This window comes from Thunnus albacares, chromosome 16 (assembly GCF_914725855.1).
Source record: "Thunnus albacares chromosome 16, fThuAlb1.1, whole genome shotgun sequence".
In the NCBI taxonomy this organism is placed as follows: Eukaryota; Metazoa; Chordata; class Actinopteri; order Scombriformes; family Scombridae; genus Thunnus; species Thunnus albacares.
The window spans coordinates 11,537,957-11,564,125 of record NC_058121.1 but is presented as its reverse complement, the minus strand read 5'-3'; the positions used below and the strand labels follow the sequence as shown (position 1 = coordinate 11,564,125).

At 39.1% G+C, this 26,169-nt stretch overlaps 3 protein-coding genes across 16 annotated transcripts in view; 2 read left to right on the top strand and 1 right to left on the bottom strand.

The window, feature by feature from the left end:
• Nucleotides 1-420: 420 nt before the first annotated feature.
• On the top strand, nt 421-9,933 carry ostm1 (osteoclastogenesis associated transmembrane protein 1). The gene is made up of 6 exons (XM_044329549.1): nt 421-903; nt 3,143-3,257; nt 4,491-4,588; nt 4,701-4,811; nt 7,932-8,097; nt 8,639-9,933. The coding sequence occupies exons 1-6, from the start codon at nt 514-516 to the stop codon at nt 8,692-8,694; spliced, it is 936 nt and encodes a 311-aa protein (XP_044185484.1). The 5' UTR covers nt 421-513; the 3' UTR covers nt 8,695-9,933.
• Nucleotides 9,934-15,997: 6,064 nt separating this feature from the next.
• Nucleotides 15,998-23,989, top strand: drc1 (dynein regulatory complex subunit 1 homolog (Chlamydomonas)). 2 transcript variants are annotated; one of them, XM_044377349.1, is made up of 17 exons: nt 15,998-16,195; nt 16,427-16,481; nt 17,170-17,294; nt 17,473-17,656; nt 17,906-18,043; nt 18,482-18,568; nt 18,642-18,764; nt 18,983-19,110; nt 19,194-19,328; nt 19,576-19,999; nt 20,979-21,068; nt 21,210-21,293; nt 21,413-21,507; nt 21,726-21,872; nt 21,954-22,056; nt 22,615-22,682; nt 22,933-23,989. In XM_044377349.1, exons 1-16 carry the CDS (start codon nt 16,122-16,124, stop codon nt 22,639-22,641), a joined length of 2,019 nt encoding a protein of 672 aa, XP_044233284.1. In that variant the 5' UTR covers nt 15,998-16,121; the 3' UTR covers nt 22,642-22,682; nt 22,933-23,989. The 2 variants fall into 2 exon arrangements, with proteins under 2 accessions (XP_044233284.1, XP_044233283.1); XM_044377348.1 differs by lacking the exon at nt 22,933-23,989 and having other exon boundaries at nt 22,615-22,751.
• The window catches only part of otofa (otoferlin a), a 77,618-nt gene continuing 74,644 nt past the window's right edge, over nt 23,196-26,169 (bottom strand). For 7 of the 13 annotated variants that reach the window (XM_044377335.1, XM_044377337.1, XM_044377342.1 and 4 more), the window contains one exon: nt 24,832-24,933. Coding sequence is in view for 6 of the 13 variants with exons in the window: in XM_044377336.1 (XP_044233271.1) it covers nt 24,753-24,933 (181 nt within the window). In the remaining 7 variants the exon portion in view is untranslated. Of the gene's footprint in view, nt 24,934-26,169 lie in introns of all 13 variants that reach the window. The other 6 variants (XM_044377336.1, XM_044377334.1, XM_044377339.1 and 3 more) reach the window with 1 other exon arrangement.

Genomic DNA, 26,169 nt, shown 5'->3' with positions numbered 1-26,169 from the left:
ACAGTTACAATTTCCTCTTCCACAAAGTGATCATATACAGAATATCAAAAATATCCATCTTACAGTTAAAATTAAAAAGAAAAGAAAACTCTGAGCTAGGGGGATTTACAGTTCATACAGAGATTTTAAACAGAAAACAGGCATTCATGGTTTTTACAGCCTTTGGATTAGAGGAAAATCGGTTTGAATCAGTGTTCTGTTTGACCTCCTTTGTGAAAACCAAGAAGTTAGGCTTTTTACCTGTAAATTTGCCTTTATGAATATGAAATTTAGCCAATAAAATAAAAATATTTGTAATATATAACTGGTTATTCAATCTAGAAGTATCTACAGATACTACTACACATCTCTTTATATAGGCTAGTCAATGATACACATGTATGTAACCAGTAGTTCTCGCGAGATTCCAAGTTGTCACATGATCACGCTGGGCCAAAAACAGGAAATCATGGTTTGTTTGGAGTGAGAGACAGAAAGAAGAGGAGCAGACGACTGCATCTCCCTTCTTCAAGCATGTCTCTTTACAAAAACAGCGCGTTTTTTGTTTTGTCACTCATCTATATTTACGCTCTTGTGTCTAGCGATGGAGCTAACGTCACTATTTCATACGCAGCAGACAAATTGAAAGTGATCCCGACGCTGAGCCCTGCTGTTGTGGTCCCCTCGCCTGTATTTAATCCTACTGTGTTGGACTCTTTCGTCTCTCTCAACCTGCTGTCTACTTTCCCAGAGGACCAGGAGATCAGCGAGTACTGCAGCGAGCTGCTTCACATATTCGGCCAGCGATATGTCGCCTATGTGAACTGCTTGGTGCCCGCTGCCCGACCTGTCAAAGTGTGTCTCAACTGCTTCTCCACCTATAACAGCCTGATTGTCACATACAACAACATCTCTTCGGACAAGGTGCGGCCCGAATACAAAGCTCTTTCTGTGTTTTAGCTGGCAGTAGACCGTCTCAAGGCCTTGTTTGTGCGCAGTCACGAGTCACGAGTCTTGTGATGTGACTTAATGGTGGTGACGAATTTGAGGAAACAAGACTTTTATCTGCTTAAAATAGCAGCAAGCTGAGCAAAACTGTTGTTTGAGCTTATCTGTTAACCGAGAGGGCCTAGAAACTATTTGAGTGCATGTTAAAGGACGGGTTCACATTTCCAAGTCCGTGTAAAGCAATAATAAATATGTGTTCTGAGTTTGTCACACAATGAATGATTAAAAAAGTCAAGTCATTGAATTAGGTTTCAAATCGTGTAAAAATAAATAGTATTCTCTGCTGAGAAACGCTGGGGGCGTGTCCGCTGAAGGCTCTGAACCCAACTGAACAGCAGGAGTTAACAACGCTCATATCAAACTTGCGTATAAAAATACACTATTTTAAATAGGCCTTGTTTGTAGGTGTAAGGCAAGCAAGATGTGTGATATTTGATAATAAAGTAACTTTAGGAGCCACTGTTTAATTCGGCACATATTTTATAGATAAATGTGGACTTTTTGCAGTAAAAATGTAATTTAAACCTGCAGTGCGGAACTCTTACATATAAATGAATGTCTTACCTTCCCTCGCAATACAAGCCCTTGCATACGAGTTCACACAATACTGATCAAGCCTATCACGCTCAGATTAATCTCTCTGTATTTCACAGTATACAGGATTTTAAATCTCATGGGGGACAGTCCCGCGCTGGCTGTTTGAATGCGCACCCAGAGACTTCCGCCGGCTGAGCCGGCTAACTTCCGGTTAGCCCTCTGCTAATTTGAATGGGGATAAAATAATTGAATTGTTTGGCTATTCTAGACTTTCCAAATGTTATTGGACTAAATCGATCAAATTGTAAAACTAGACATTTCACAGGGGTTGTGTGACGCTTGCAGCAATTTGACTCACAAACAAAACTCAACTCAGTTACTATTGTATATATTCCATGACTGAAAAGGAGCAGGGAGAAGGAAATCTTATTTGCCTGCCCCTAACTCAAAACATAAATAAACAATAGAAATAGATGGTCTGTCAGTTATAGTTACTTAACAATCACTGCTTACAGTAACATGAGAAAAAAATCAAAAGCCATACTTAATAATTCACCATCAACTTAGGAAGGTCATCACCTGTCAACTGCATACAGTCTAATTATTCTTTCTTTATGCATTTGCTAACTGAAAAATATTTGTACAACCCTTTGAATCATTCTGTAGAGAACTCCACAGTTTGATGCCACATACTGAAATACACATCTGCTTTAAAGTAGTCCATGCATACTGATGCTTAAAGTCCTCTGAACTAAAAGTAAACAACTTCTGTAAATTTTCTGGCAATACCGTACATAACTATTAACTGCATGTCTGTAACTCAACCAATTCTTTAAGTTGAATTAGTCCTGACTTAATAAACAGTCTTACCAATCTTACTGCTCTTTTCTGTAATATAAACAATGGCTTTATGTTGCTCATATATGTGTTACCCCACACTTCCACGCTGTAAGTAAAATATGGCAAAAGAAGTGAACAGTAGAGAATTTGCTTTGCCTTATAATATAGCACATACTCTGCTTTGTTCAAAACAGAAATATTCTTTGACTTTTTTTTTTTTTTTTTACATGTGCTATATGCGATTTCCATGTTAGTTTGTCATCCATTATTACACCCAAAAGTCATAATTCAAATACTCTTTCAATATCAACTCCATCCATAGACAATGAATCTTTTTCATCCTTTTTTCATTAGCAAAAACCATCAACGTAGTTTTGTTCAAAATTACGGATAACTTATTTTAATGAAACCATTGTTTAAGTTTGACCATTTAAAAGTTTATCTGAAGCTAATATGAAGCTTCAATCCAGTCGATCTCTATCAACTTTACAGTCTGTTTAGAACCAAAGTCCCTCTTTTTGTTCCTATACTTTCACCGCAGCTCAACAGGGAAACAATGTAGAGGAAACACAAAGCCTGACACACTGTGGATTTTGGCCCCCATCACTTACACTGAAAGCACATTTGAAAGGGATCTTTTAATAGTCAGTATGAACAGGAGGAATGATTACAGCGAGGAAAACCTCTTTCAGCGTTCATATGGGCACCTGACTGCTGTTTTCAGACAAACTTGAAAAACTGTGAACCTATCCTTTAAACTGTGCCTGTGTATCCTCAGATGGGTCCTGGTAATGTGAGCTGCAGGGACAGTCTTCTGCGCAGTGATCGGCTGATGCTGGTGTATCTGCTGTACAGCAACGTGGACAGTCTGTGGACCAAATCAAACTGTGACCGTAAGTCTTCAGCAGGAATTTGATTCTCCCACCAGTTATTAGGAGATTGACATACAGTATCTGCATTATTGGGATTTTATCTGTTATTAGGAATACATGTCTTTGTGTTTTCTTGATGCACACACACATTGGTATGCATGTGACCACAGAGGTCAGAGTGGAGGGTCAAGTAAAGGCAGTAAGATTCAGTGTTCTGCTTTAGGGTGATTTAATTAAAGTGGAAAGATAATGTTGCAGAGATCAAACATGTGACTTTCATTTTATCTGATCAACTCTCCAGCCATCAGGATGCCCAATATGATCCACAGCAGCCCTTGACTTTATGAGATAAATACATCAGAATTGTTAGATCTCCACACTGTTTTCTGCCAGTAGGACGATGTGAGAGCATGATTTTCTCATGAAGCTGTATTTGTTTTTTTTGAAGGGCTAATGATTAGTTTCATTTTCAATTAGTCTTTGGATTTCCTTGATTAATAGGTTGTTTGACTGATAACATTTCAGATATCAAAAAGCTAGTTCCTCTAACCAACACTCCACACGTCAAATCAGGGTATCTGCAGGTCTTGAAAAGTCTTGAAAATAATTGAATTCAGTTTCCTCAACAAAAGGCTCCCTTTCACCTACCGTAGACAGTAACTTTTTTTGTATGTGGTTGTTGGCTATTAGGAGACGTTCTACATCTCTAAACTACAAGTGAGACTGGTGCGACAGGGTTTCAGTCAGCACCATCAGACCTGTAGCAAACACTGTCACCACTGCCAGCTACAGTAGCTAGGACGCTCATCCACTCATAATGGACAAGACAATATTATAATTATTTTGTAACTGGTTCATCCATCCATCCATCAATTTTCTGCCGCACATCTGGATCCAGGTCATGTTAATTTATTAAATGTATTATTAGGAATTGTCATATACAGCTTGAAAGTACTGAAACAATATGATATAAATGTCAATAAAGTCATGTACTTAATTATTAAAAAAATGTTAGTGTCCTGTTCTGGCATTCTAAAAATGTATTAAAAAGTATTTTAATTTAATTTGGTGAATACTGCAGAAACCCAGGAAAATATATTCAGTTTACTATCACATAAGACAAAGAAAGGCAGAAAATCCACATAATTGAGAATCTGGTCTTCACAAAATGCCATCATGCATCTGATTTTATTTGTCAACATTTATTAAATAAATAGACCTAACTGGTGATCATTTTTACTTCCTGTTATGCAGACTGTATCAATAAAGATCCCCCGAGCCTGACCAACGACACCGTCTACTTCATGTCTACTCTCAACCAAACTCTCACCTGCTTTGAGAAGCATCAACAGGTATACATTGGGTCATACAGGTCATACATTGGTTGATGATGATGTCTGTCTGTCAAGTCAAGATTTTAGTACTGTTAACTATGTTGTCCTTTTCTCCATTTGTCTTGTACAGGGCAACCAGACAGAGCTATGCAAAAGCTGTAAGACCATATACAAAAGCGTGAATGAGCTGTACGGCCGCATGGAGAAGAATCAGACGATGTGTATTGACATAGAGGATGCGGTATGTATGTCAGGAGCAGAGATTTAGAGAACAGTTGTTTAAGATGGGAAGACAGAAAGCTGCACCCCCTAGAGTAATCTGTGGACACTTGAGGAAATTTACCCAGAAGGGTCTTTTACCAGGTGACAAGATACATCATGCAGCTCTTGTTGGCCAGTCAGTGGAATTTGTGTGGATGACTGAGTAGTTTTTTTTGATGCATTTTTGCTGTCAAAAGTCTGTCATTGTGAAAATTAGATGCTGTTTTTCATGTTTTGGTCAAGTCAAGTCAGTTTTATTTGTATATACCAATATCACAAATCACAAATTTGCCTCAGGGGGCTTTACAGTCTGTACATCAATATAACATCCTTTGTCCTTAGACCCTCGATTCAAATAAGGAAAAACTCCCTAAAAAACACTTTTAACAGGGAAAAAAAATGGAAGAAAAATCAGACCAAACCTCAGACCTCTCCCAGACTTGCAACAGATGTTATGTTTATTGAATAGAACACAAAATACAGAATACAGCATTGAACAGGACAACAAATTATAATAGATTTATAATATATATGAAGAATGTGATGAAGAGGATGCCAAGCAGCTTTAAGTTGCCACCAGAACAGAATATGACCCAAGCCACGCGACCTCCATCAACATGGAGACCTGGCAAGAGGACAGACTACACATGCACACAGGGGAGACTCACATCACACCATTCACATACACAAGAGAAGAGACAAGAAAAGACATTATTCAAACAGGAGAGAGAGAAGGATAAAGACATCATTCAGAGAGAGAGACATGAGGTGAGGCTGAACTCCTGCAGGATGGGGAACCAGATCCAAAAAACCCCAGGAAATGGCTCCGACAGCCAGGGAAGCAGAGCGGTTCCAGGATGGTGCTGGTCCAGCAAAAGATGCCCGAGAGACAAGAGAGGACAGGAGGAGAAAATAGGGAGAGAGAGAGAGAGAAAAGAGAGGGTCACACAGCTCGGACGCTCATGTGCTTGTGGAACAAACAAACAGAAAGTTAGAGAGATGCAATGATTATCAGAACAGTTGCAATAATCGATAATCTTATCGGCAGGACAACGCTTAGTGAATTCATTGAGACAGAAACCGACCTGCTGCGCAGTACAAGGTCATGAAGTATTCAATTACAGGCAACTAATTGTAGTTTGAGGCAAAAAGATGAGTTTTAAGTTTAGATGTAAAGGACTCATCAGACTCGGATTGTCTGACATCAACAGGGAGGTTATTCCATAAGAACGGGGCTTGATAGGAAAAGGCCCTGCCAACTTCTTTTTGACTTTGGGTACACACAGGAGCCCTGCATTCTGAGAGTGGAGAGCTCGAGATCGAATATTAGGTTTAGGAAATCAGGCAGGTATGATGGGGCCCAAATCCACATAGGATTTTATAAGTCAGGAGAAGCACCTTAAAGACTGATCTAACATGGATAGGAAGCCAATGAATGAAGGCTAGAATTGGTGTGATATGGTCAAATTTTCTTGTTTTAATTAAGATTCTAGCTGCAGCACTTTGAACCATCTGAAGACTTTAAGTACTAACATGTGGCAGACCTGAAAACGGAACAGTAATAAAGTCTGGTTGAAGCAAGCGCGTTCAGCCATGGACCGGGAAGACTGAATTTTAGCTATATTACGAAAGTGGGAAAAGGCAGTCTTGGTGTTTTCTTTACTGTGCTTATCAAAAGAGAGGCTGGGATCAAACATAACACCAAGATTCTTGGCTGCCACACTTTGTGAAATCACACAGTTGTCGAACGTTACTGTTACTTCATCAAACTGGTGTCTTTGGTCTTTGCTAACTGGTGTTTGCAGGGCTAACAACCAGCATCTCAGTTTTATCCAAATTTAGAAGCAGGAAATTTAATGACATCCAATTTTTCACAGCAGCCAAGCAGGCCTCTAATTTAGTAATTTGAGTATGATCATCAACCCTTATAGGCACATACAGCTGAGTATCATTCACGAGAGAAAAGCAGAGGGCCAAGAACCTAGCCCTGAGGTACTCCATATTTAACATCAGAGAAATTAGATGGAGTATTATTTTAGCAGACACACTTTGTTCTTTCAGATAAGTAGGACTTAAGACAAGAGAGCGCTAAGCCAGAGACACCAAAATTACAATTTAGTCTGCTGTCTAGTAGTATACAGTGATCAATGGTGTCAAAGGCGGCACTGGGATCCAGTAATTTAGGCACAGAGGTGGAATCTGAATCCATAGCAAGTAGAAGATCATTTACCACTCTGGTTAGAGCAGGTTCAGTGGAATGACAGGCCCTGAAAGTCGATTGAAAAGGTTCATATTGATCATTTTCTTTTATATGAGTCAAAAGTTGTTGAGACACAACTCTCTCTAGTACTTTAGAAAAGAATGGAAGATTAGAGACTTATAGATAGTTATTAAGAGATCCTGGATCGAGGTGTGATTTCTTAGGTAAAGGGTTTAACCACAGCCATCTTAAAACTTCTGGGTACAATGCCAGTAGTAAGTGATAAATTAACAATATCTAGCATTGTAGGTCCCAAAAAAGGCCAGAGATCTTTAAAAAGTTTTGCTGGTAAAGGGTCAAGTAGGCAAGTAGTTGGTTTAGAAGCTGACATGAGCTTAGTCAAAGTTTCAAGACCGATAGTCTCAAAAACTGTAATAACAGGGACTATCTGTGACTCTTTGTATAAATATGAATTTGGCAAGACAGGATCTGCAGGAGTAGCTGGAATTGAAGAACTAATTTTTGTCTCTAATCTCATCAACCTTATTGCAGAAAAAGTGTAGAAACCCATGAGCCATGATAGGTGAGCAGCTAATAGTAGTATTAATAGTTTGCTGTTTTTCTAGAAGGCATTTTAGCTTGCTTCTGTGGTCCAGGATTGTGATCAGAATACAAGAAACCTGAAAAAACAGGAAAATTTATATGGTAATTGTTTGTTGTGGTTGGGGGATTACGCTCCTGGATCCTCTCCTAGCCTGGTCAGTAAGACGATAACTATGAATACAATTAATATCTGAGAACAGAAACCTTAGAAGGTCGACTTAATAGTAATATTGTGTTGTAATTTTTGTCATCTGAGCCTGAAGTTTTTGTTGCGTTTGGCACTTTGTCTCGTTTCAGATGAATATAACCCGCAAACTGTGGAGTAAGACTTACAATTGTTCCTTCCCCCGTGAGGAGACGGTGCCTGTCATCGCTGTGTCCAGCTTCATGCTTTTTCTGCCCATCATCTTCTACTTGAGCAGCTTCCTTCACTCGGAACAAAAGAAACGCAAGCTCATACACCGTGAGTAACCAGCTTAATTCGCCCATTGTCACACACAGAGATTTTTTGACAGGGTTTTGAGGGGTTTGGGGGTTTTTGTGGAGGGAGGGTTGACTGACTGTGATATTGGGGTATTGCTGGTGATGGGGGGAAAAGGGGGGGATTCTAGGTTGTTCTAAAGCATAGTGGGGATGCCTCCTGCAAACCTCTGGATCATAGACAAGGTGATGGTTGTCTTGAAGGATCAGAGGGCCTTTCAAAACACTTTTTTTAGGCATTGGGTGGAGGAGGGTGCACAAAACAAAGCTTGTAATTGTCAAGGACAAATTGATTTGGCTTCAGTCATTCAGTGATCATATCAGCTTCATTATTTCTCTGAAGAGTTGACATTCATCATGAGCATCTGGACTCCCTCTGACTCAAAATGATGAATTTATATAGGAAAAAAAACAGCTTTTTAAAACCAACTTTTTGAACACATTAATTACTAGATTAGCCTGAAGTAACAGTCACTGAACTCCTCAAATATTGCTTTTGAGAAATGCAAATTCTCTCTTTACAGCCAAGCGAGCAAAGTCATACGCCAGTCTGATGAACATTCAGGACAAGATGAGCTGAGCACAGCTGAGCGGAGACGGGTGATGACTGATGTGAAGAGGGACCGTGTTCTCAATACATTTGCTTTCTTTTATTAAAAGTCACTACCCAGGAGAAGATTTGTCTTCTCACCTACTTGTGCCTGAGCTTTGACTGACCTCGACGAACTGGACTCAACGGCAGCGTTCCCTGTTGTTTACAGGAGACTGTGATACCAATCAGTATTCAGAGGACTTCAAGGACCTAAATAAATGAAACTGAAAGTGACATGCACTGGAATTTGTAACACAGAAAACTGAATTTGCTTTCATATCTTCAAAACCATCTTCTCAACTTCAGTAAAGGGTGCATGCAGAATTCAAATTTTCTTAGATTTTGAGCAAAACATGATAGAAAAATATAAAGATAGTGCACACACTGTGTTTGAGTCGGTCCGTAACTGCCGCAATTTATTATTGAATTTGTTTTGCTCAACATGGCAAATTTTAAAGTCACATTTAAAGATTTCTATGAGGCTGACCTGTGATTGATTCAAAGTATAACTAACTTTACTAATCAGATAGTTGTTCATGTTGCTGTGTGACACAGGCGTAGTCCTCAGACAGATCCTGGATCTCCTTCCTTACAACTCGTTAACAATCTTCTGGTTGTTTAGCGCATCCTGCAGTCGGAGACACACAGCTGTCACTAGAAAGAGTGAGTGGCTTGAATGCAGTGTGTGTGTGTGAGTGTTTTTGTGTGTGTGTGTGCATGCGTGTGTGTGTGTGCAAATGAGCTAATGTGTGTATGTGCTCTATTTATGGGTTGAGAAATGGGTTTTCTGTCTCTAATGTATGTCCAGAAGAGAGCTGCAAAAAGGAAGCACTTGATGTCCATTAGTGGTGACATGTATCTGCTGTAAGAAGGGGGGGTGCACATCAGTAAGGTGGGGTTGGGCAGGGGGGAGTGTAATAAAGACATAACACACATAACATAAGAGCACTCCAAAGTACCACACTGAGATGTTAGCTGTTTTCCAGTCAGTGTTTTTTGTGGTTGCATAAAGCTTTTAATGTGCTTTGTTGTCGTTTTCCACTGATGTTCAACTTAATTTGTTAAGGGTTTCTGACTGCTCATGATAGTGAAGTCTCTTTTATGAGGTATGAGTGCTGAATTGATGAGTTTGCCTATTAGAAATGCATTTAAACACGATGTGAAGTAATGTAAATCTTAATTTTGAATGCATAAGCCCAAATAAATATATTTTCATGTCAGAAACAACCTGCAGATGTGTGTGGTGAAATTTAACCACAAACAGTTTTTGTGCTGATGATGCTTTTGTTCAAATCTGAGAGGAACAAACAGTGGTAGAGAGTAAATAAGTATTTGCTCAAGAACTGTACTTAAGAATAATTTTCATATTTACCTGAGTATGCTCATTTTACATTTTACATTACATTTCAGATGCAAACTTTTTACTACATTTTCTTGACTTTCTACTTGTAACATTTTCACCCAAAACCTGTGATGATCGTAGAAAATATGATGCAATTTCATCGATTAAACTATGCAATAATATATGAACTAGTTGAAGAGCTGCAACTTTACAATGCTGCTTACATGTTAATGTATCTGTAATCACAATGTGATACTATGTATAATAGTGCAACAGTCTGTATAATGAGTAGAAGACTTTTACTTTTAGGCACATTTTTCTAATAATACTTCTGCAATTTTACTTGAGTAAGATTTTGAGTGCACATTTGCTTGTATTGTTGTATTGATGCTTTTACTTGAGCAAAGGATCTAAATAGCTACTTCTGTCCTCTCCAAAACCAAGAGCAGCCAGCAGCACCAGCACAGTGACTGCAGCACATTCAGATTCAGACTAATGAGCCCATGTTGCACTGCGGTTCAAGCTGTTTCCTCACACAGGAATGGCCCTTGTTCTCAGGTTACGTGTCCTTGTGTTTCTTGCAACGAGGCTTTTCCTCCGTCATTAGCAGCTAATCTAAATGTGGGATAAAGATACTTGGCCGAATAATCGCAGCAACACATCCGTTAAACTCCTTTGGCTTTTTGGTCTTATGGAGCGCAGCCACTGCTGGCCATCAGCAGGTGTAAGAGCATTACAGATATGCCGAGTCATATGATCCGGTCGCGGCTAAAAACACGGGCTTTTGTCATTTGCTCTCCCGCGCAGTGAAGTGTGTTGAGCGGCTCGTGTGCGGTGCAGCTCGGGGCTCAAGAATGACAGCTTTGATTCCTGTTAAGCCTCGTTGCTTTTCTGAGACACGGGGCTGAAAGTCAAGAAAAACTCCCGAGCTGCTCGCAGGGTGAAATGGACCGGAGGCCCCCACGTGATGGAGAGACCCGACGGAAACTGTATTTCTGCTGGGTTCACTGATTTATGGTCACTGATGGAAGAATTATTCAGGTCCTTTACTGAAGTAATAGTAGCAAAATCACAACCTGAAAATACTCTATTGGAAGCTAATGTCCTGCATCTAGAAATAAGTAAAATGGCAGTTTGGCAGCAAAATATTTAGACTACCAGAAAGTAAAAGTAAGCTACGCATTAAGGAGGTTCCATTCAGATTGCATATAGGCCTATTACTGGATTATTATTTCTGATACATGATAACATGTAAGTAGGATTTCAATGCAGCTCATTTCAACTACATTGTAGCATAAGCCTCTATGTAAATTGGTGTTTTATGTCAACATTATTGAAATAATACTGCACAGTAGCCTAACCATAGGCTGACAAATTAACTGAGTGGAGAAAAAAGTGCAATATTTCCATCTGAAATGCAGTAAAGTATAGCAGCATCATATGGAAATCTATAGGCTACCTCCAAACTGTACTTAAGTAATAGGCTACTTGAGTAAAAGTACTTAATTATTTTCCATCTCTCAACCTTATGTCATATTTTGGACATGATTTGAAAAAAGTTTTGGGGCAGCTGTCAGACATGATGCATTTATTCTCATAAAATGAATTAAACACATTTTAATCAATGCTTCACATTCTCACTTTCACATCTGGAGTCTGCACATTTGACCAAACAGATTTTTTGATTGAGCAGTAACTGTCTTCAAAGTGCCTTGCAGGTCTAGTTTTGGGAGTCATACTGGGGATTTTGATCTATGACCTTTTGTTGTTGGCCCCAAATCTAGAGGAAAAGGACAATATTTATGAGATGTTGGAGTATAAAGAGGCTGAATTTCTTCATCTTTGTTCAATTATAGTTTACCTTGAGAGACAGAGGCCACTTATTTATCAGTTTTCTGTTTTGTTATCTGTTTTGCAGTCCTTACTGTCATTGTGTAAAAAAAGAGAGGGAACTTTTAGTTATCTGAAAAAAAGAACATAACCATAAAACTACACTCAATTGTATTATATAGGCTACAAACAAATGTTGATGTGTTTCTTTGTTACAGTCAGTTTATAATATATTACATTAATGGGAGCAGCTGATTGACCTTCTCATTTAACTGACTGCAGTTCAGCAAAAAATACAATCCAGCCGTAATCGCGACCTAATGCCATGCACAATTATTACACACCTAATCCACTCATGAAGAGCTTTGATTTAAAAAAAATGGCTGTGAGAATAATTCTACAGGAAGTTTGACAGGTTATGTGGAAGAAATTAATATGGTTTTGTAAACTGACTCATAACCAGATCTGGACTGTTTGCTCTAGTTCTCTGCTGGATTAGATTGGAAAAATGTGCTGAGGTTTGTGTTTGTGTTGTGTCCTAAATGCAATTATTCATTATATTTAGTACATCAGCCATCCCCAAGGACTTAAATAACTTGTAATAACAGTCAATTTGTAGAAAACCACAGTTTTTATCCAGTTATTAATGTTATTCATCATCTAAAAACTTCTTCAGGTAGAGCAGTTCTTTGTGCGAGTGATGCCACAGATTTAATTTTGGGTTTCCTTATTGATGGCATAAACAGAAAATGTGCACTCATCAACAGTAAAAACTGACATTTTGATTATATTTAGACCTTATAATGAAGCAACCATACCCTCTCTTTTCTTGAACTCTCAGATGTGTGAACTTGTTAGTTGATTTTTTTTTTAACTCTGAGGAGGGACTATATAGCATGAATGATGGACTATGACAGCTGAAGCTGAAATGAGAATGTCTGAGGGGCTAAATGATGACACAAACCTTTCCTCAGACCTTGTCTAATAAGAAATTAAGAGCTGAGGAAAGAAGATCTTTATTGTGTATGAGACTGGCAAGCGACCTCCACTGCGCAGACCTTGAGATCCATTTATTTATGACAGTAATTACTTCCAAACTCCATATAAATGGATGTTTTTTCCTGCAGTAGTGTGTTTGTCTCTCTGCATATCTGCATCTGTGTTTGTCACTGTTCCGCACTCTCTCTTATTTAAAAGTTAACATTGTGCAGCTGAAGATTTAGAGGTAACAGGGTTATGTTGGGGAAAAAAACAGTTTGCAATAGATGCTCTGGCAGATGGCAAAAACATACTTCTCTTTACACAAGTTACCTTGAGACAAGGCCAGTACATTTCATATTTAATAAAAGACTAGGGGGATGCTCTTCATGTTGTTTCTGAATTTGACCTTGCATTTTCATTTATTAAATCTAATTATTGTTAAATTACTGTTTTGCTCTTTTTTTGACAAGGTCACATCCTCCTCTAGACTAAATGCCTTTGAGTTTTCTGCTGTCCTCTACGATCATCCCCCACTCTCCTGTATCCTGTACTGTGCTTCCCATGTTATAAAGTAGCGAATGTCTCCTCAGTTATGCCAATATTAAGAAACTGTTAGTTAGGACTTAAGTTGTTATGCAACCCCGCACCACCAACAACAACACTCTAAGCTGTCAGTTAGTTAACTGGCTGAAGGTCAGGCTTAGATTATGCACCTCTCAACGCCTGAACAATGAATATGATGCTTTGTTGAACAAGGAGTAAACATATGCCCCTGAGGCTAGGAATTAGCAGACACACACATGCACCCTCTCTCATTGAGCATATGCAGAGTGAATGGGGCTTATTATACACCTGCGAGTGGGGTCAAAGTCTGTCAATCCCTAGCTTATGGTATTATGATAGATTATAGAATCACTCTCTAATGGCAGTCATTCAGTTTGTAATCTCAGCAGCTTGATGCAAAAGCACTCAGCGTTACAGCTAAGGGTCTGGTGAAAATAAGGCCTTCTCTTCATTCATCCCCTCACATCCCCTCTTTCACAAAGGTCTTATGACAAGTCAGCTGTTGGTGACATCACAGATGCTGGATCGTATGTCAGAAACCTTTGCTGGCTGACTTACATCCCTTGTGGATCAGCAGCAAGGGAAGGAGGCAGGAGGCCACTTCAGGCCAAAAGAGCGGCGAGGTGCCCCAGGGGGCGAGGGTTGCTGTGAGGGCTGGCAACAGGCAGGAAGGGTCGGGGTGGAGGGGGGGGGGGGGGGGGGCACTCTTTAGGGCAGGAACATCTGACCCATGTGTGGGTTTGTTTGTGTGGGCAACCAGAGAGAGTGCCCATCTTGCCATCAGCTTGAGAAGACATTTATCATTTGTGTAGAGCCTGAATTAGAAAGTCTGGATAATGTTCGTGCGAGTCACTGGATTTCTGTTTGTTGGTCAGCACGCATCGAGAGAGAGAGAGCCATGGCTGCTAAATCAGCATGTGTTTGAAACATTTTTTTTTCTTTCCCAAAAATGAAACATTACAAGGAAATGAGTTTGTGATATTTGAGTTGATTTTTGATTACAAAGCAGTAGCGCCATCTAAAGTCAGCTTCTAAATACGACATGAAAGGTACAGCTCAAAAAGAATAATTTCACTATGTTTTGGCTCAGACGTGAAAGTACTCCGTCCTTTTTAAATGAACACTACTGCCCTTACATATAGACACATCTACAGAAAGGAAACTGTTGCAGCTGTTTAATGATATTTCTCTTTCCCTTTTCATTTTAGAAAATAGAAATCACCCCTTTAAATAATGCTACAATGGTGATTATAGGTGGAGTTTTTGGAAAATGTTATTGTAATTGCAGAGAGCAATTTCCCCTTTAAATATTACAGAAAAAAAATATTTTGACAGTTACAGATTTTGGTCGTTTGTTACAAGTTGTTTTGCAATTGTGATAAGGTAACTTCAGTGTTAAAATCATTTTCCATTTGATACATTACTTGGTCTACCAGCTGTATTTCAGGTTGTCTTTAAACATAGACATCTTATGCATAAATACAGTGTGTCAAAGTACCTTTTTTGCCTTGAATAATGGCCACCATAGAGACTTGGCTATAAAGCAAGTGCCTTAATACAATCTTAGGTGCAAGATCTGAATGCAAGCTTTCTAGAAAAGGTGACTTTTTTGCAGAAAAAACTTACAGACTGAACAAAACCTGTCTAAGAGTAAGACCCACTCTCCCATTATAATCAACCAAAAGTTTTAAGATATTATCTTGCCACTAGATGGCAGCACTAAGCCATGTATAATATCATTCCACACTTATTTCTTACTCTGCATTATTAGCACTGCACTCTTAGCATTGCTCATGGTGTGCGAAAACATATGTTTATGTAATAACCCATATGTTTAAAAATGCACCTGTGTTAAAGTGATGCAAATCTATATACATCTACTTATGCTGAAATATTATAGAAATGAAAAAGAAAAGACAGAGGGCCAGGTTCCTTGTTCTGATGTTGCTACAGGAAATTTCATACAAACTTTTACATTGTGTAGCTTCTACATTCAAAATACAATGTCAAACTGTAAAAATGGTCAGTGATGAGCTGCCTATGACAGTAGAAAACGTTTATTGTCAAAAAGTTCCTATATACTGTAGAGTACAAGGTCAGAGCCAGAGAAATCATTTTGACAAGATGTTTCCATGTCCTTCAAATGATTACAAAAAGGAAAATTTGTGTTATCTTCAGTGTCATGACCCTAGCCCATTCACAACCCACTACTTATTTTTTAAACTTTTTTATTACTATTTTTTTTAAATTCACATCTTTCCTTATTCTCGTACAGAATTGCTTTTAAGTGTATAGTTTCAATTATTACTTTACTTTTTCAGCAACTGCATACAAATAATGTTCTCCCCTTAGTTTCTTTCAGAATCACATAATGTTAATCATGTGAGTACACGATTAAGTAAATTCATGGAGCATAAAATACGTCAAGAAATACCTCTAACGTACAACAACAGCCATTAATTTTTGGTGTTTTTTAAGAGCACTTTTTTTGCACAAATCCTGTTTAATCTATGACCTATGAAGTAATCTATTAAGTCCGAGCTTTACGAGGGGCACCCGAAGGCAGCACTCGTTACTCGGTCGCCATAGCAACACTTACCAAACAGACTGCGGCGATACAGATCTGCTGTGTTTTTGCTATCCTCATCATTTTAGTATTTTATAAGTGTGTGTAACTTTTATACAGCATACTCTGAATATGGAAGAAGTTGTTAAGGATCCAGAGGAGGCGCCTGAACCGTCTGTGTCGGGAAATGAAGAGGCTAATAACGGGTAAATCGTGAAAACTTCACGCTAACGAATACAAATTAACATATGTTTCATACTGCCTGGACAACAGCAACGTAATGATAATTAATCTAGTAATAAGTGAAATAATTTACTGGCTTTATAAGGATATACAAATCCACGCGTTGCAGTTTTTCATTATGTTTTATCATGTTTACTTTTCATTTGAATACAATGGCTAAACATAACCTACTGTTACTGTACACTTTCATAAAGGGTCTCCATACAGCGCCAGTCTGAAGAAGAGGAGGAGGTGGAGGAAAGTGAACTGGTTTGTTTAGTTTCCAAATGCTTCCCTTTGCATTTCCTCTCAAATTTCATTAAGACAGTTAAATAAAATTTGTATGTAGGAGAACACAAACAACCCATTTTCAGTAGTTTGTCTTTGAATGTTTTACTCAAACATAAACAATGCTGCCTGATAATAACACTGTTTTGTCTGTTCCTCAAATGTCTTTCTCTTATTTCTGAAGGAATCAGTAAAACAGGCTGGACTTGACTTTTCATGTACCTGATAATATTACTTAAACAACATAGCACTGATTATGACAAATCATGATATATTTTCCATGACCACGTCAAAATTAAATGATAGGTAATGTTAAAGATCCCCGACATTCACGTTTTGAGACATACAAAAATCCTCTGCTTTGAATAATAAATTGTGTCTGATGTGTTTTTTCAAAAGTTTAACTGCTGGATACAAAATGTCTACTACTTCACTGAAACTTGGCTCAAAACTAGTTGTGACGTCACTAATCATGATCGAAAACTCTGATTTTCTGTGAGCTCAGAGAAACTTTAAGTAATGTATCAATCAAAGATAAATACTGGTAAAATGATCATTACAATGAGCCACTATTTCCTTGAGTGCGATTTCTTGAAATTCACACTTTAATATAATTGAACATAATTAGCAGTGCGATAACTTGAATAGAAACTGTCCTATTTTATATTAGCTACCCATTCAGCGGATAATCAACCTGCAGAGAGATTTGACGACATCAGTGACCAACATCCGAACTGTGGCTGATGCGAAAGAATCACTGCGAAGGACCGAGTTGGAGGAAGCTCGCAGAATAAGGTCATTTTTTCCCCAGATTCCCCATTATCCTCTTTATGTTTGATGTCATAAAGATACAGTCCTCTCAGAATACATCTTTTTAAAAAAACCTAATGGGAAATTTTACTTGCTCTATCTTTATCATTCTCTCTCTTTCCTCCATCCCTGTTTGCTGCCATGTTTGTCCTTCTTGGCCCAGATTGGAGCAGCTGGAGAATGATGTTAAGTCCAGCCAGGAAAAATTTGAGGAGATCAGCAGAGGTTGGTCGATGGCTAAGCAGAAGGTGATTCCACAGGAGCTGCAGGAAGCCTTGAACAGCCAGCAACAGTTGTGTGCTGAGCTCGTAGAGGACAAGAAAAAACTCATAAATGACCTGCAACAGGTAACTATCTATCTATCTATCTATCTATCTATCTATTAATAAAATATATTTTTAATAGAGTCACCAACTTAAGTCAGACATTATTTAATACCCTCTCGGTAAAGGTATATATAAATAAGTAATAATAATAAGAATAAAAAGCAGAAAACCTCAGAAAACAAAACTCAAATGCAAGGTTTTAGAGTTATTTGCCATTGTAATCTGAGGCGTTGTTCATTAATTTGATCACCTCTCGTGTTGTCTGAACAGGAGCTGAAGAATGGAGACGATTGCTATGTTAAGGACTTGAGGAAGCACGCGGAGGAGCTGGATGTGATGATGGAGAGGATGGACGAGCAGATCAAAACCCTGACACAGGCCTACAGGGAGGAGCTGGCCCAGACTGAGGTACAGTAGGAATAGATTTGGGTCGAGAAGCAGCTTTAAATAACTTGTAGAGTACGTTTGAACCTCCGCATCAAACTTCAAACTCCCCTAGCAAGTTCATTTACATCTTCCAAAATGACAAATGGAAATGAACTTGTAAGGGGGAATCAGATGGATGAGGCCTGCAACAGGAAACTGATTCATTATCTTGACTGATTTCTCAAGATTGCCCTCACCTTCTGGCTTTCAATTGAATAATTTAAATTTTAATTTGTCTTTTATGACCAAACACCTAAAAAACTAATGACATCCCCATCAGCCTCAGATGTACTTTGAGTTTAGTGCTAATTAGTCGACACTCTGAACTAAGCTGGTGAACATCATACCTGCTAAACATCAGCATGTTAGCACTGTCATTGAGACATTCTTACTAATAGCTGCCCTTTGTGTCGTTCATAGAGTGTTTATAAGCAGGAACACGAGATCTTGCTTACAAGACACAGGACCGATTGGGAACAATACGTGGAGGAGCTTACGGACAAACAGGTCAGGATAACTGAAATAAAAACAAATGCTGATGTATCAACGGTGTGTCTAATTATATCTAATTTACTTGTAGCAAAAGAGGCTGACGGAGAGGAGGAAGGAAGTGGAGGAGTATGAGGCAAAAATTCACAACCTGATGATGGAAACTATTGATAAGTCCTGCGTCGTCGACTTAGGAGAGGCTAAAAAATTTCAGGTTTGCACAAATATCAAGATGCATCCCAGTAACTTATCCTTTTATTTGATATTTGATAAGGGTTCCTGATGAGCCCAGCATTTTTCTTTGATGTTATTTAAAAATACTGGTCAGAAACTAGTACATACAGTAGATAGTAGTAGTTATTGTTATTGCCTTGCCAAGAATAAAATAAATGCACAACCGCTTGAAAAGCAGTCTCATTCTTGCCTGTATAGGTTTTGGAGAGGGAACGTCAATATATAAAGGCCAACTACATGATCGTAGATTTGAAACATCAAAAGCAAAAGAATAACACAGTAGTACACAAAGTCAACCTGGCCCAAATGAAGACCAGAATCCTCAGGTAGTACACACAGATTTTCACACATATACATACTGACGCTGTTATATTCAGTTCACTCACTGTTTCTCGGCTTTGTGTTTCAGTCTGCAGACACAGGTGAAAGACCTACATAACAAGTATACCAGACAGAACCAACAATTTCGGAAGAAGAACCGGTATTTGTCTGAGGAATACAAACGTAACTTCCAGCAATACGAACGCATACAGCAGAAAATTAAGTGAGTCATAATTATTCACATAATTATCACAGGGCGTACACTGTTTCACATGCATGACAAAACACAGCATTTAGCCAGACAACAAAACAAACACTTGATGGCAAAGGCTGATATTTTCCAAATAAAACAATGGAAGGGTCTGATGTAATTGCTACCAGACAGATACAAAATCCTTTTTTTACATGAAAACTTGAATCAAGTGTTTGATCCACCATCTTTTCTTTGACCCCTGCTTCACTCCACGCAGGCACTTTGCAGTTGTGGATACCAAGAAGTTTGAGGATATGTGGCTAATGATTGAAGCCGAGGTGAAGCAACTAGTGGAGGGAGCTTTGCTCATTGACTCGCTGATCTACAAGCAGCATCTTGGTTTACCCTGGGAGAGACCTCCTATGGCCTTCATGGATGTCTCTGGTCCACTCCAACCTCAGAAACAGGCCCAGGGGCCCACCTGCCAGGCTGTCTCCCAGCTGTTTCAAACTGGGCAGGCTGTACATTGTAGCCAGGGGATGATGATGGATGCCTCAGCTGGGAGCACTGACGCTGAGAGCACGGACGTGGAAGCGTGCAGGGAAGGGACAGCGGTGGAGAGTGGGAGCGCTGCAGAGGAGGAAGGGAAGGTGTCGATGGAGACGATGAAGACGCTTATGGAGCTGCTATGTGATGAGTCGGTGAGAAAGAAGCCTATGATTTATGCTTATGACAGTAAGAGTTCATTAAGCAGAGGTTAACAATCATACACCATTTTAGATAATCACATCATATATTTATATCATAAACACAAACATGTCACAGAAATAACATGAGAAGGTATGTGTCATAATGCATACATTGAATTAAAGAAAAAGTTTGACATTTTGGGAAATATGCTTTCAAGAAGAAATGAGACCATGGATATTACTCTTATACTGTACCTGTTTATTAAATAATCTGCAGTCTCAGCTGGTTGCCTGGCAACCTCACACTGACACATCTCCAGGAAGTGACTGATCCCAGCCAAGAAATAGTGCGTCGCATAAATCCCTGTAAAACCACAACTTAACATTTTTACACTGTGGTTTATGTACGGATTGAACAAATGAGATATAACGTTTTAATTAGTGAGCTTTAAAGGTGCTTATGGTGGATTTCTTTATGCCAAGCTAACTGGCTCCTGGCTCCAGCTTCATACTTACAGCAGAGACATCGATCTTCTAATCCAACTCTCAACAAAAAAGCAAATAAGTGTATTTCCCAAAATGTTGAACTAGTCCTTTGATTTGCGTGTTTGTCTTATAATCTCTCGTGTAATCTCTCCAGCCGATTTAGCTTTGAAGTTGCTGCATTGGTCGCATTGTAGCTGGAGTTTTCTAGATGGACTATAATGTGCCCCAAATTGCTGCTGTGAAGCTTGTAGATGATCTGTAGCTTAATTGAAACATCCTCTCTACAGGCTGGAGTCTTTCATGTGTGTATGTGAAAGCGTTATGAAAGTATGTGTGCGGAGTCAAAGTAAGGGAGAGTAAATGAGTTTAATCTGTGCAATGATGCTTTCCTTAATCAAAATGCTAATATTATGGTTTGAAGTCATCAAAGCAGCACATAAAAGGAATAATACAAAATTATGTGACAAGCATGTTCAACCAAATATTTCCTTTCCTCCTGTCTCAGGGCTTCCTGATGGAAGATAAACTCCTGAATCTGCTGGCTCGCCTGCAGAAGGATGAACAGACTGTTGTGAGGCTGGGCTCTCTCCTTAGTGTGAGTTCATTTTTGGCCAAACACAGCCAGCACACTGCAGTCTTCAGCAGCTGCTTTCAGTGTATTGTTGGACTGTATGTAGCAAAAACGTGCTTAACTAATGCTAAAAAGTGTCTGCAATTATTTTGTTTTCTCCTCCAGACTTTTGGCATTGATGAGGCAGATGTGCCCAAATTGGCTGATTTCTTATTAAAGTACCAACAACAGCAGAGAGAGCTGACTGAGGTGAGGAGGGAAAGAGATGAGGAATGCGGAGTTCCATCTGGACATCAACTTGACAAACAAGACTTTTAGATAATTACTATTTCTGCATCTCTGCATCAGTGTGTTTTCTTTGCCCGCAGGATGTTTGTGCTGAGTTGGGTGAATCCTCCAGCATGCATCCTAACCATGTCCTGCCTGCTTTTAAGAGTTTCCTAAAGCAGCACATGCATTACAGGTTGGATAAAAAATGTACTGAAATAACCAATCCTCATATAAACCACTTATTTACGAGGATTGTATTTCTTTCCATTATATTTAAAGGCTGAAATTACCAATTAGTTCCAACAGCTGGAAAGAAATAGGCATGTCTCCATGTCAACAAAGGCAAACGTATGCTTGTTTTCTGTCTTGCTATGATTACCTGATGCTAATCTGTTCCTGGTGTTTTCTAAGGGAGAGCTCAGCTGGCCAACAGCCCAGCTTTCTGTGTGTCCGGGATGCTTCAGAGGATGAAGCCTACTGGGAGAGTATGGGCAACATCATCTCTGAGGACAAAGTCAGACTCTGGGAGGCAGCAGAGAACATACTAAAAAAGCACCTGTGAGTAACACACACACACAAACAAAAAGCAAACGACCATCCACGCTCAAATGGGTAATTTTTATTTTTCTGTGTTTTCAGCTCGGTCCTGACAGAGATCTCCGAGCTCACCACTGAGACACAGAGTCTGAGGCAGCAGAACACAGAGCTGCGGATGTTGCTGCAACAATCTCTCAACTCAAGAGTATGTGTGTGTTTTCATTTATGTCTCTGATATGTTTTTTTTGTATGAGTCACACTGTTTTCCAGATGAGTAACTTTCCCAACACAAGTATACAAAAAGTAACAACAATATACAGTAATGTAATGTGTGTAATATAATGGTGTAATGTAGGTTTTTTTTAAAATCATAACAGCCTATTCTAAACCTGAAACAGTTAGTGGATTAATCAATTGATTAATGAATTAGTTGAAAATTCATAATTTTAACAATCAACCACTTTTATAAGTAGTTGTTTTTCAAGTGAAAAATGCCATACAATACATTTGCTGGTTCCAGTGTCTTAAATGTGAAGATTTTCTGCTTTTCTTCATCGCATTTGATGAAAAATTTATATCTTTCAGTTTTGGACTGTTGTTTGGACAAAACTATAAATTTAAAGACAACATTTTGGGCTCTGGGAACATGTGATGTGCATTTTTTAAAATTATTTTCTGATATTTTATAGACCAAATTAAAAATGAAGCTAATAGGATAAATGAATGTGTTTATTCTCTATCATCCATCTGACATCTCTGACAGGTCAGCACAGAGTTGGAGATTCAATAATCTTCAATCAGCTTTGAATCATCCCAACGGAAACAGGACATGTATGTGGAATCATCGGTATTTGTTGAGTGATTTATGTTCATTAGAAAAATAAAGCTTCCTTTAAATCATGTTGAGGTTGCAGTTTTTATTTTTACATCCCTAAAGAAAAAAAAAACAGAACAATCAACTGCAACATCAGTAACCATTACAGCTGAGTAAAGACATACAACAGCTCCTGTGAGGTACAAAGAGAGACATACAGTGGTCGTGTGTGTGTCAGGACTGCATGTATGTTGTTCTACCCAACAGTGTTGAAGAGCTTGTGGCTGAGCTCTGAGGGCAGAGAGAAGAAGAGCAGAACCAGGAAGAGTACGACCAGCACGACGGCCAGCAGCACAGCGCAGTGCAGCTTGTAGTGCCTCCAGGCCACAATACACATCGTCCTCACCGGGCTCAGCAGCCAGGACATGCTGGCGCTGGGACGACTGCACAGAGAGATTTAAAGAATAAAAAGGCAATTGCAAGCAGCCTCTTCTTCTCACGCACTCAGGGTGAGAGAACTTTAACAAACATGTAGTCCATGGAATTAACTTTATTTGAAATTGCCAAAACAGACAAAAAATAAATAAATAGTGCACACATTTTCAACAGATATATAAATACACAAATTCATCGTAAAAACAGGCAAGTTTAGTGCAAACAATAACTCTGTAATCGTTGAAACACAAAATCACAAACAAAGACTCCAACACAAATTAACGACAGGTCAAGCACAGGCAAATCCTGAAAAGTGGGTAATGGACACTGCAAACGATGCCATCTGTTACAGGGACAGTGCCGGAGTTTCGAGAATTTTCCCAGACTCCTTTACCACTCTGCTCAAGTGCACTTTTATCATATTCCCATGAGATAATCTTTACATTATATGTAATGTTAAAGACAACAGGGGTTTGTAATTTGTTCGTGTGGAGGTGGAAGGACAGTCATGCCAACACACATGACCTCTCTGGTCAGTTATCACTATGATGCATGCATTTTGACATAGAAGCCTACAGTTTGGTAGAAAACTGATCTTGGTCCTGGCCTGGTTGAATGATATTTGCAAATAATTTTTTTTATTCTGAGGATTATGTCAGCAGGGTTTGTGACACAGAACAGTGAGCATTTATACAATTACACAAAAATATGGGAGTGTCCATTAGCTTCTGAGAGAACCCACCCACTGTACCTCTGACCCGAGCTTACACAGTCAACATACTGATTATACAAAAGAGGTTAAAACAGCTGCTGAGAATTATTTGCAAATATTGTTTAACCCAAGTCTGGTTTGGTTGCTTTTATTTGAGAGATTAAACGTTTAACATAACTTGACCCTGTGGAAAGCTTATTTCATTATTTCACCATTTGATTAATTTTGAAGTTGTCTTGTTCTGTCATTAGGAAAATAGACATCTTTGTTATTTTTGTTTCTTCATTATTATTCTCGAAGTGTGCAAAGACTGCAAGGGCTATAATATTGTTAAAAATATTGTTCATTTGTTCCCTATTAACCTAAATCAACAGCAGACATTGTAGCAGAAGTGGGAGATTAAACAGCATCAAGGAGCATCACTTGAAATGAACATCCATGCAATCATCTGACCACAACCCCAGTGCTCTGAAATGAACATACTTCGATAAATGAATTGAAATGCTTAGATTAAAAGCTGTATAAACAGTTAAAGAAACATTCATTGTCATGTAACATTTATTAGTAAAATAAGGTCAGATAAGGGGTCACTTTCTGCCAGATGATTGCTTTTCAGTCAGTTCAAGGATGGAGTCCAGATTAGATTTGTTAAACTTGCTGCAGATTGGATAGAGGTTACTGTTAGTGTTTCTCATGACTTTGGGGAAAAGTCTTTCTGCTTCTCTCCTCAGAGGTAAAGTGGAAGGTGTCAAGCTGTACATGAAGATCAGAATGGATTACTGAGGATAAAATAATGCAATCAGACCTCCACAGTACCTCTCCTCCCTCTGCCTCCCTTCCTGTGAGTGAGACTGAGGGAGAGAGCGGGACACCTTCTTCTGGTTTTGGACACCTGAGCCAGCACTCTCCCCCCTCCCTCCCTGTCCTCCCCAGCAGCCGCTCAGGCCCCCAGCAGTTTCTTGACAAGGTAGCCCGGCATGCTGTAGAGGAAGAGGCCCAGCATGATCAGCAGCAGCAGGGCCAGCACGATCTTTATGATCAGCCACTTGTAGCGGTTGCACACCAGGTAGCGGATGGCTTTCAGCGGGCTCAGGAACCACAGGAAGGTGGTGTCTGGGCGGCTAGGTGGGAGGGATGGAGGTGAAAGGTGAAGAATATGGTGAAGAGGGCGTGAGGATGGATTGAGGGTGAGGAGGGGTGAGTGATGAAAGGGATGGAGGAGAGAAAGAGAAAGCTGGCATTAGTGGTTAGTAAGCCATGTTTTATTTTTGAGTATTTTCATCAAATTTAATGTGCCATGCTCACAACCAGAGGTCGATTTGTGAAATTTTGACAAAGGGGATGGTGGTCTGTGAAGACGATTGAGACTGTACCGAGAAATCGTGGATAAAGCAGAGGACACAGCAAACTAAACTTTATATTACTGATACTAAAATTAATAACAAGGGCAATCATATACTCAATGATGTTTGAAGTTTAGCTTCTAAAACCATCTCAATCATAATATTTCCAAAAATCCACTAATTTAAAGCTTTACAATATAAATAGTTTCTATATTAACAGTGTGTATTCAAAATACCAAATAATATTGCAAAACCAGTCAGTCTGCATTTTAAAACTTCTGCTTCTATTAAGAATTTATTACAATTCTCTGTCATTGTTCAGCTTTACCAGCAGCAGTGTGTCTCTATGATCCTCTTCCACCTCTGTGACTACACGTTGCTACTTGTCACTTTGATTATGAAGGTGACACTGCTCTATAGAATATATAGGCTACAATATATTATAGAATTGAGTACTTATAGTATATAGCTTAGAGAATATTATAGATCAGAGACGAAATTGACAGAAGGGCAGGACTGAGAGAAAAAGGCAGAAGTACAAAACCATCTGCTACTTCAGCACCACGGACAGCGCCATGGATTTATCAGTACACAGCACAGTTGGGCTACTGATATTTCAGAGCTGTGGATGGGGCCATAGATTCTACCTTTGCACAAACCTCAGTTAGATAAAGGATCAATGAGTCAGGCAGACATATTCAACTAAACAATCTCTCTGTCCCTGCACTCTCTCTGCTACTAGGGGATGGAGAGGGGGATGACAAGTTAACAAGGGGGATGCAATTAGATCATTTTGCTAGCAAAGGGGATGGCATCCCCCCTCATCCACCCACAAATCACCTACTGCTCACAAGCCACTTTTTTATTAGTATAATGTTTCAGAAGACCAAAATACCACATCACAGACTAAAAGCTTTACAATAAGAAACATGCACAATGAATATGTTGACAAAATAGATGGATGATTGACCAACCGCTCCAAACACTGGTGCCTGACATTTTTTCAGGGCAGTT

What these genes read in the sequence shown, in the direction of transcription:
- ostm1 (XM_044329549.1), top strand. Translation starts at nt 514, where the DNA reads ATGTCTCTTTACAAAAACAGCGCGTTTTTTGTTTTGTCACTCATCTAT. An exon ending in ACAACATCTCTTCGGACAAG is followed by an intron (nt 904 to 3,142) that starts GTGCGGCCCGAA and finishes GTGTATCCTCAG; the next exon opens with ATGGGTCCTGGTAATGTGAG. An exon ending in GACCAAATCAAACTGTGACC is followed by an intron (nt 3,258 to 4,490) that starts GTAAGTCTTCAG and finishes CCTGTTATGCAG; the next exon opens with ACTGTATCAATAAAGATCCC.
- drc1 (XM_044377349.1), top strand. Translation starts at nt 16,122, where the DNA reads ATGGAAGAAGTTGTTAAGGATCCAGAGGAGGCGCCTGAACCGTCTGTG. An exon ending in AGGAGCTGGCCCAGACTGAG is followed by an intron (nt 18,044 to 18,481) that starts GTACAGTAGGAA and finishes TGTCGTTCATAG; the next exon opens with AGTGTTTATAAGCAGGAACA. An exon ending in AAGCAGCACATGCATTACAG is followed by an intron (nt 21,508 to 21,725) that starts GTTGGATAAAAA and finishes GTGTTTTCTAAG; the next exon opens with GGAGAGCTCAGCTGGCCAAC.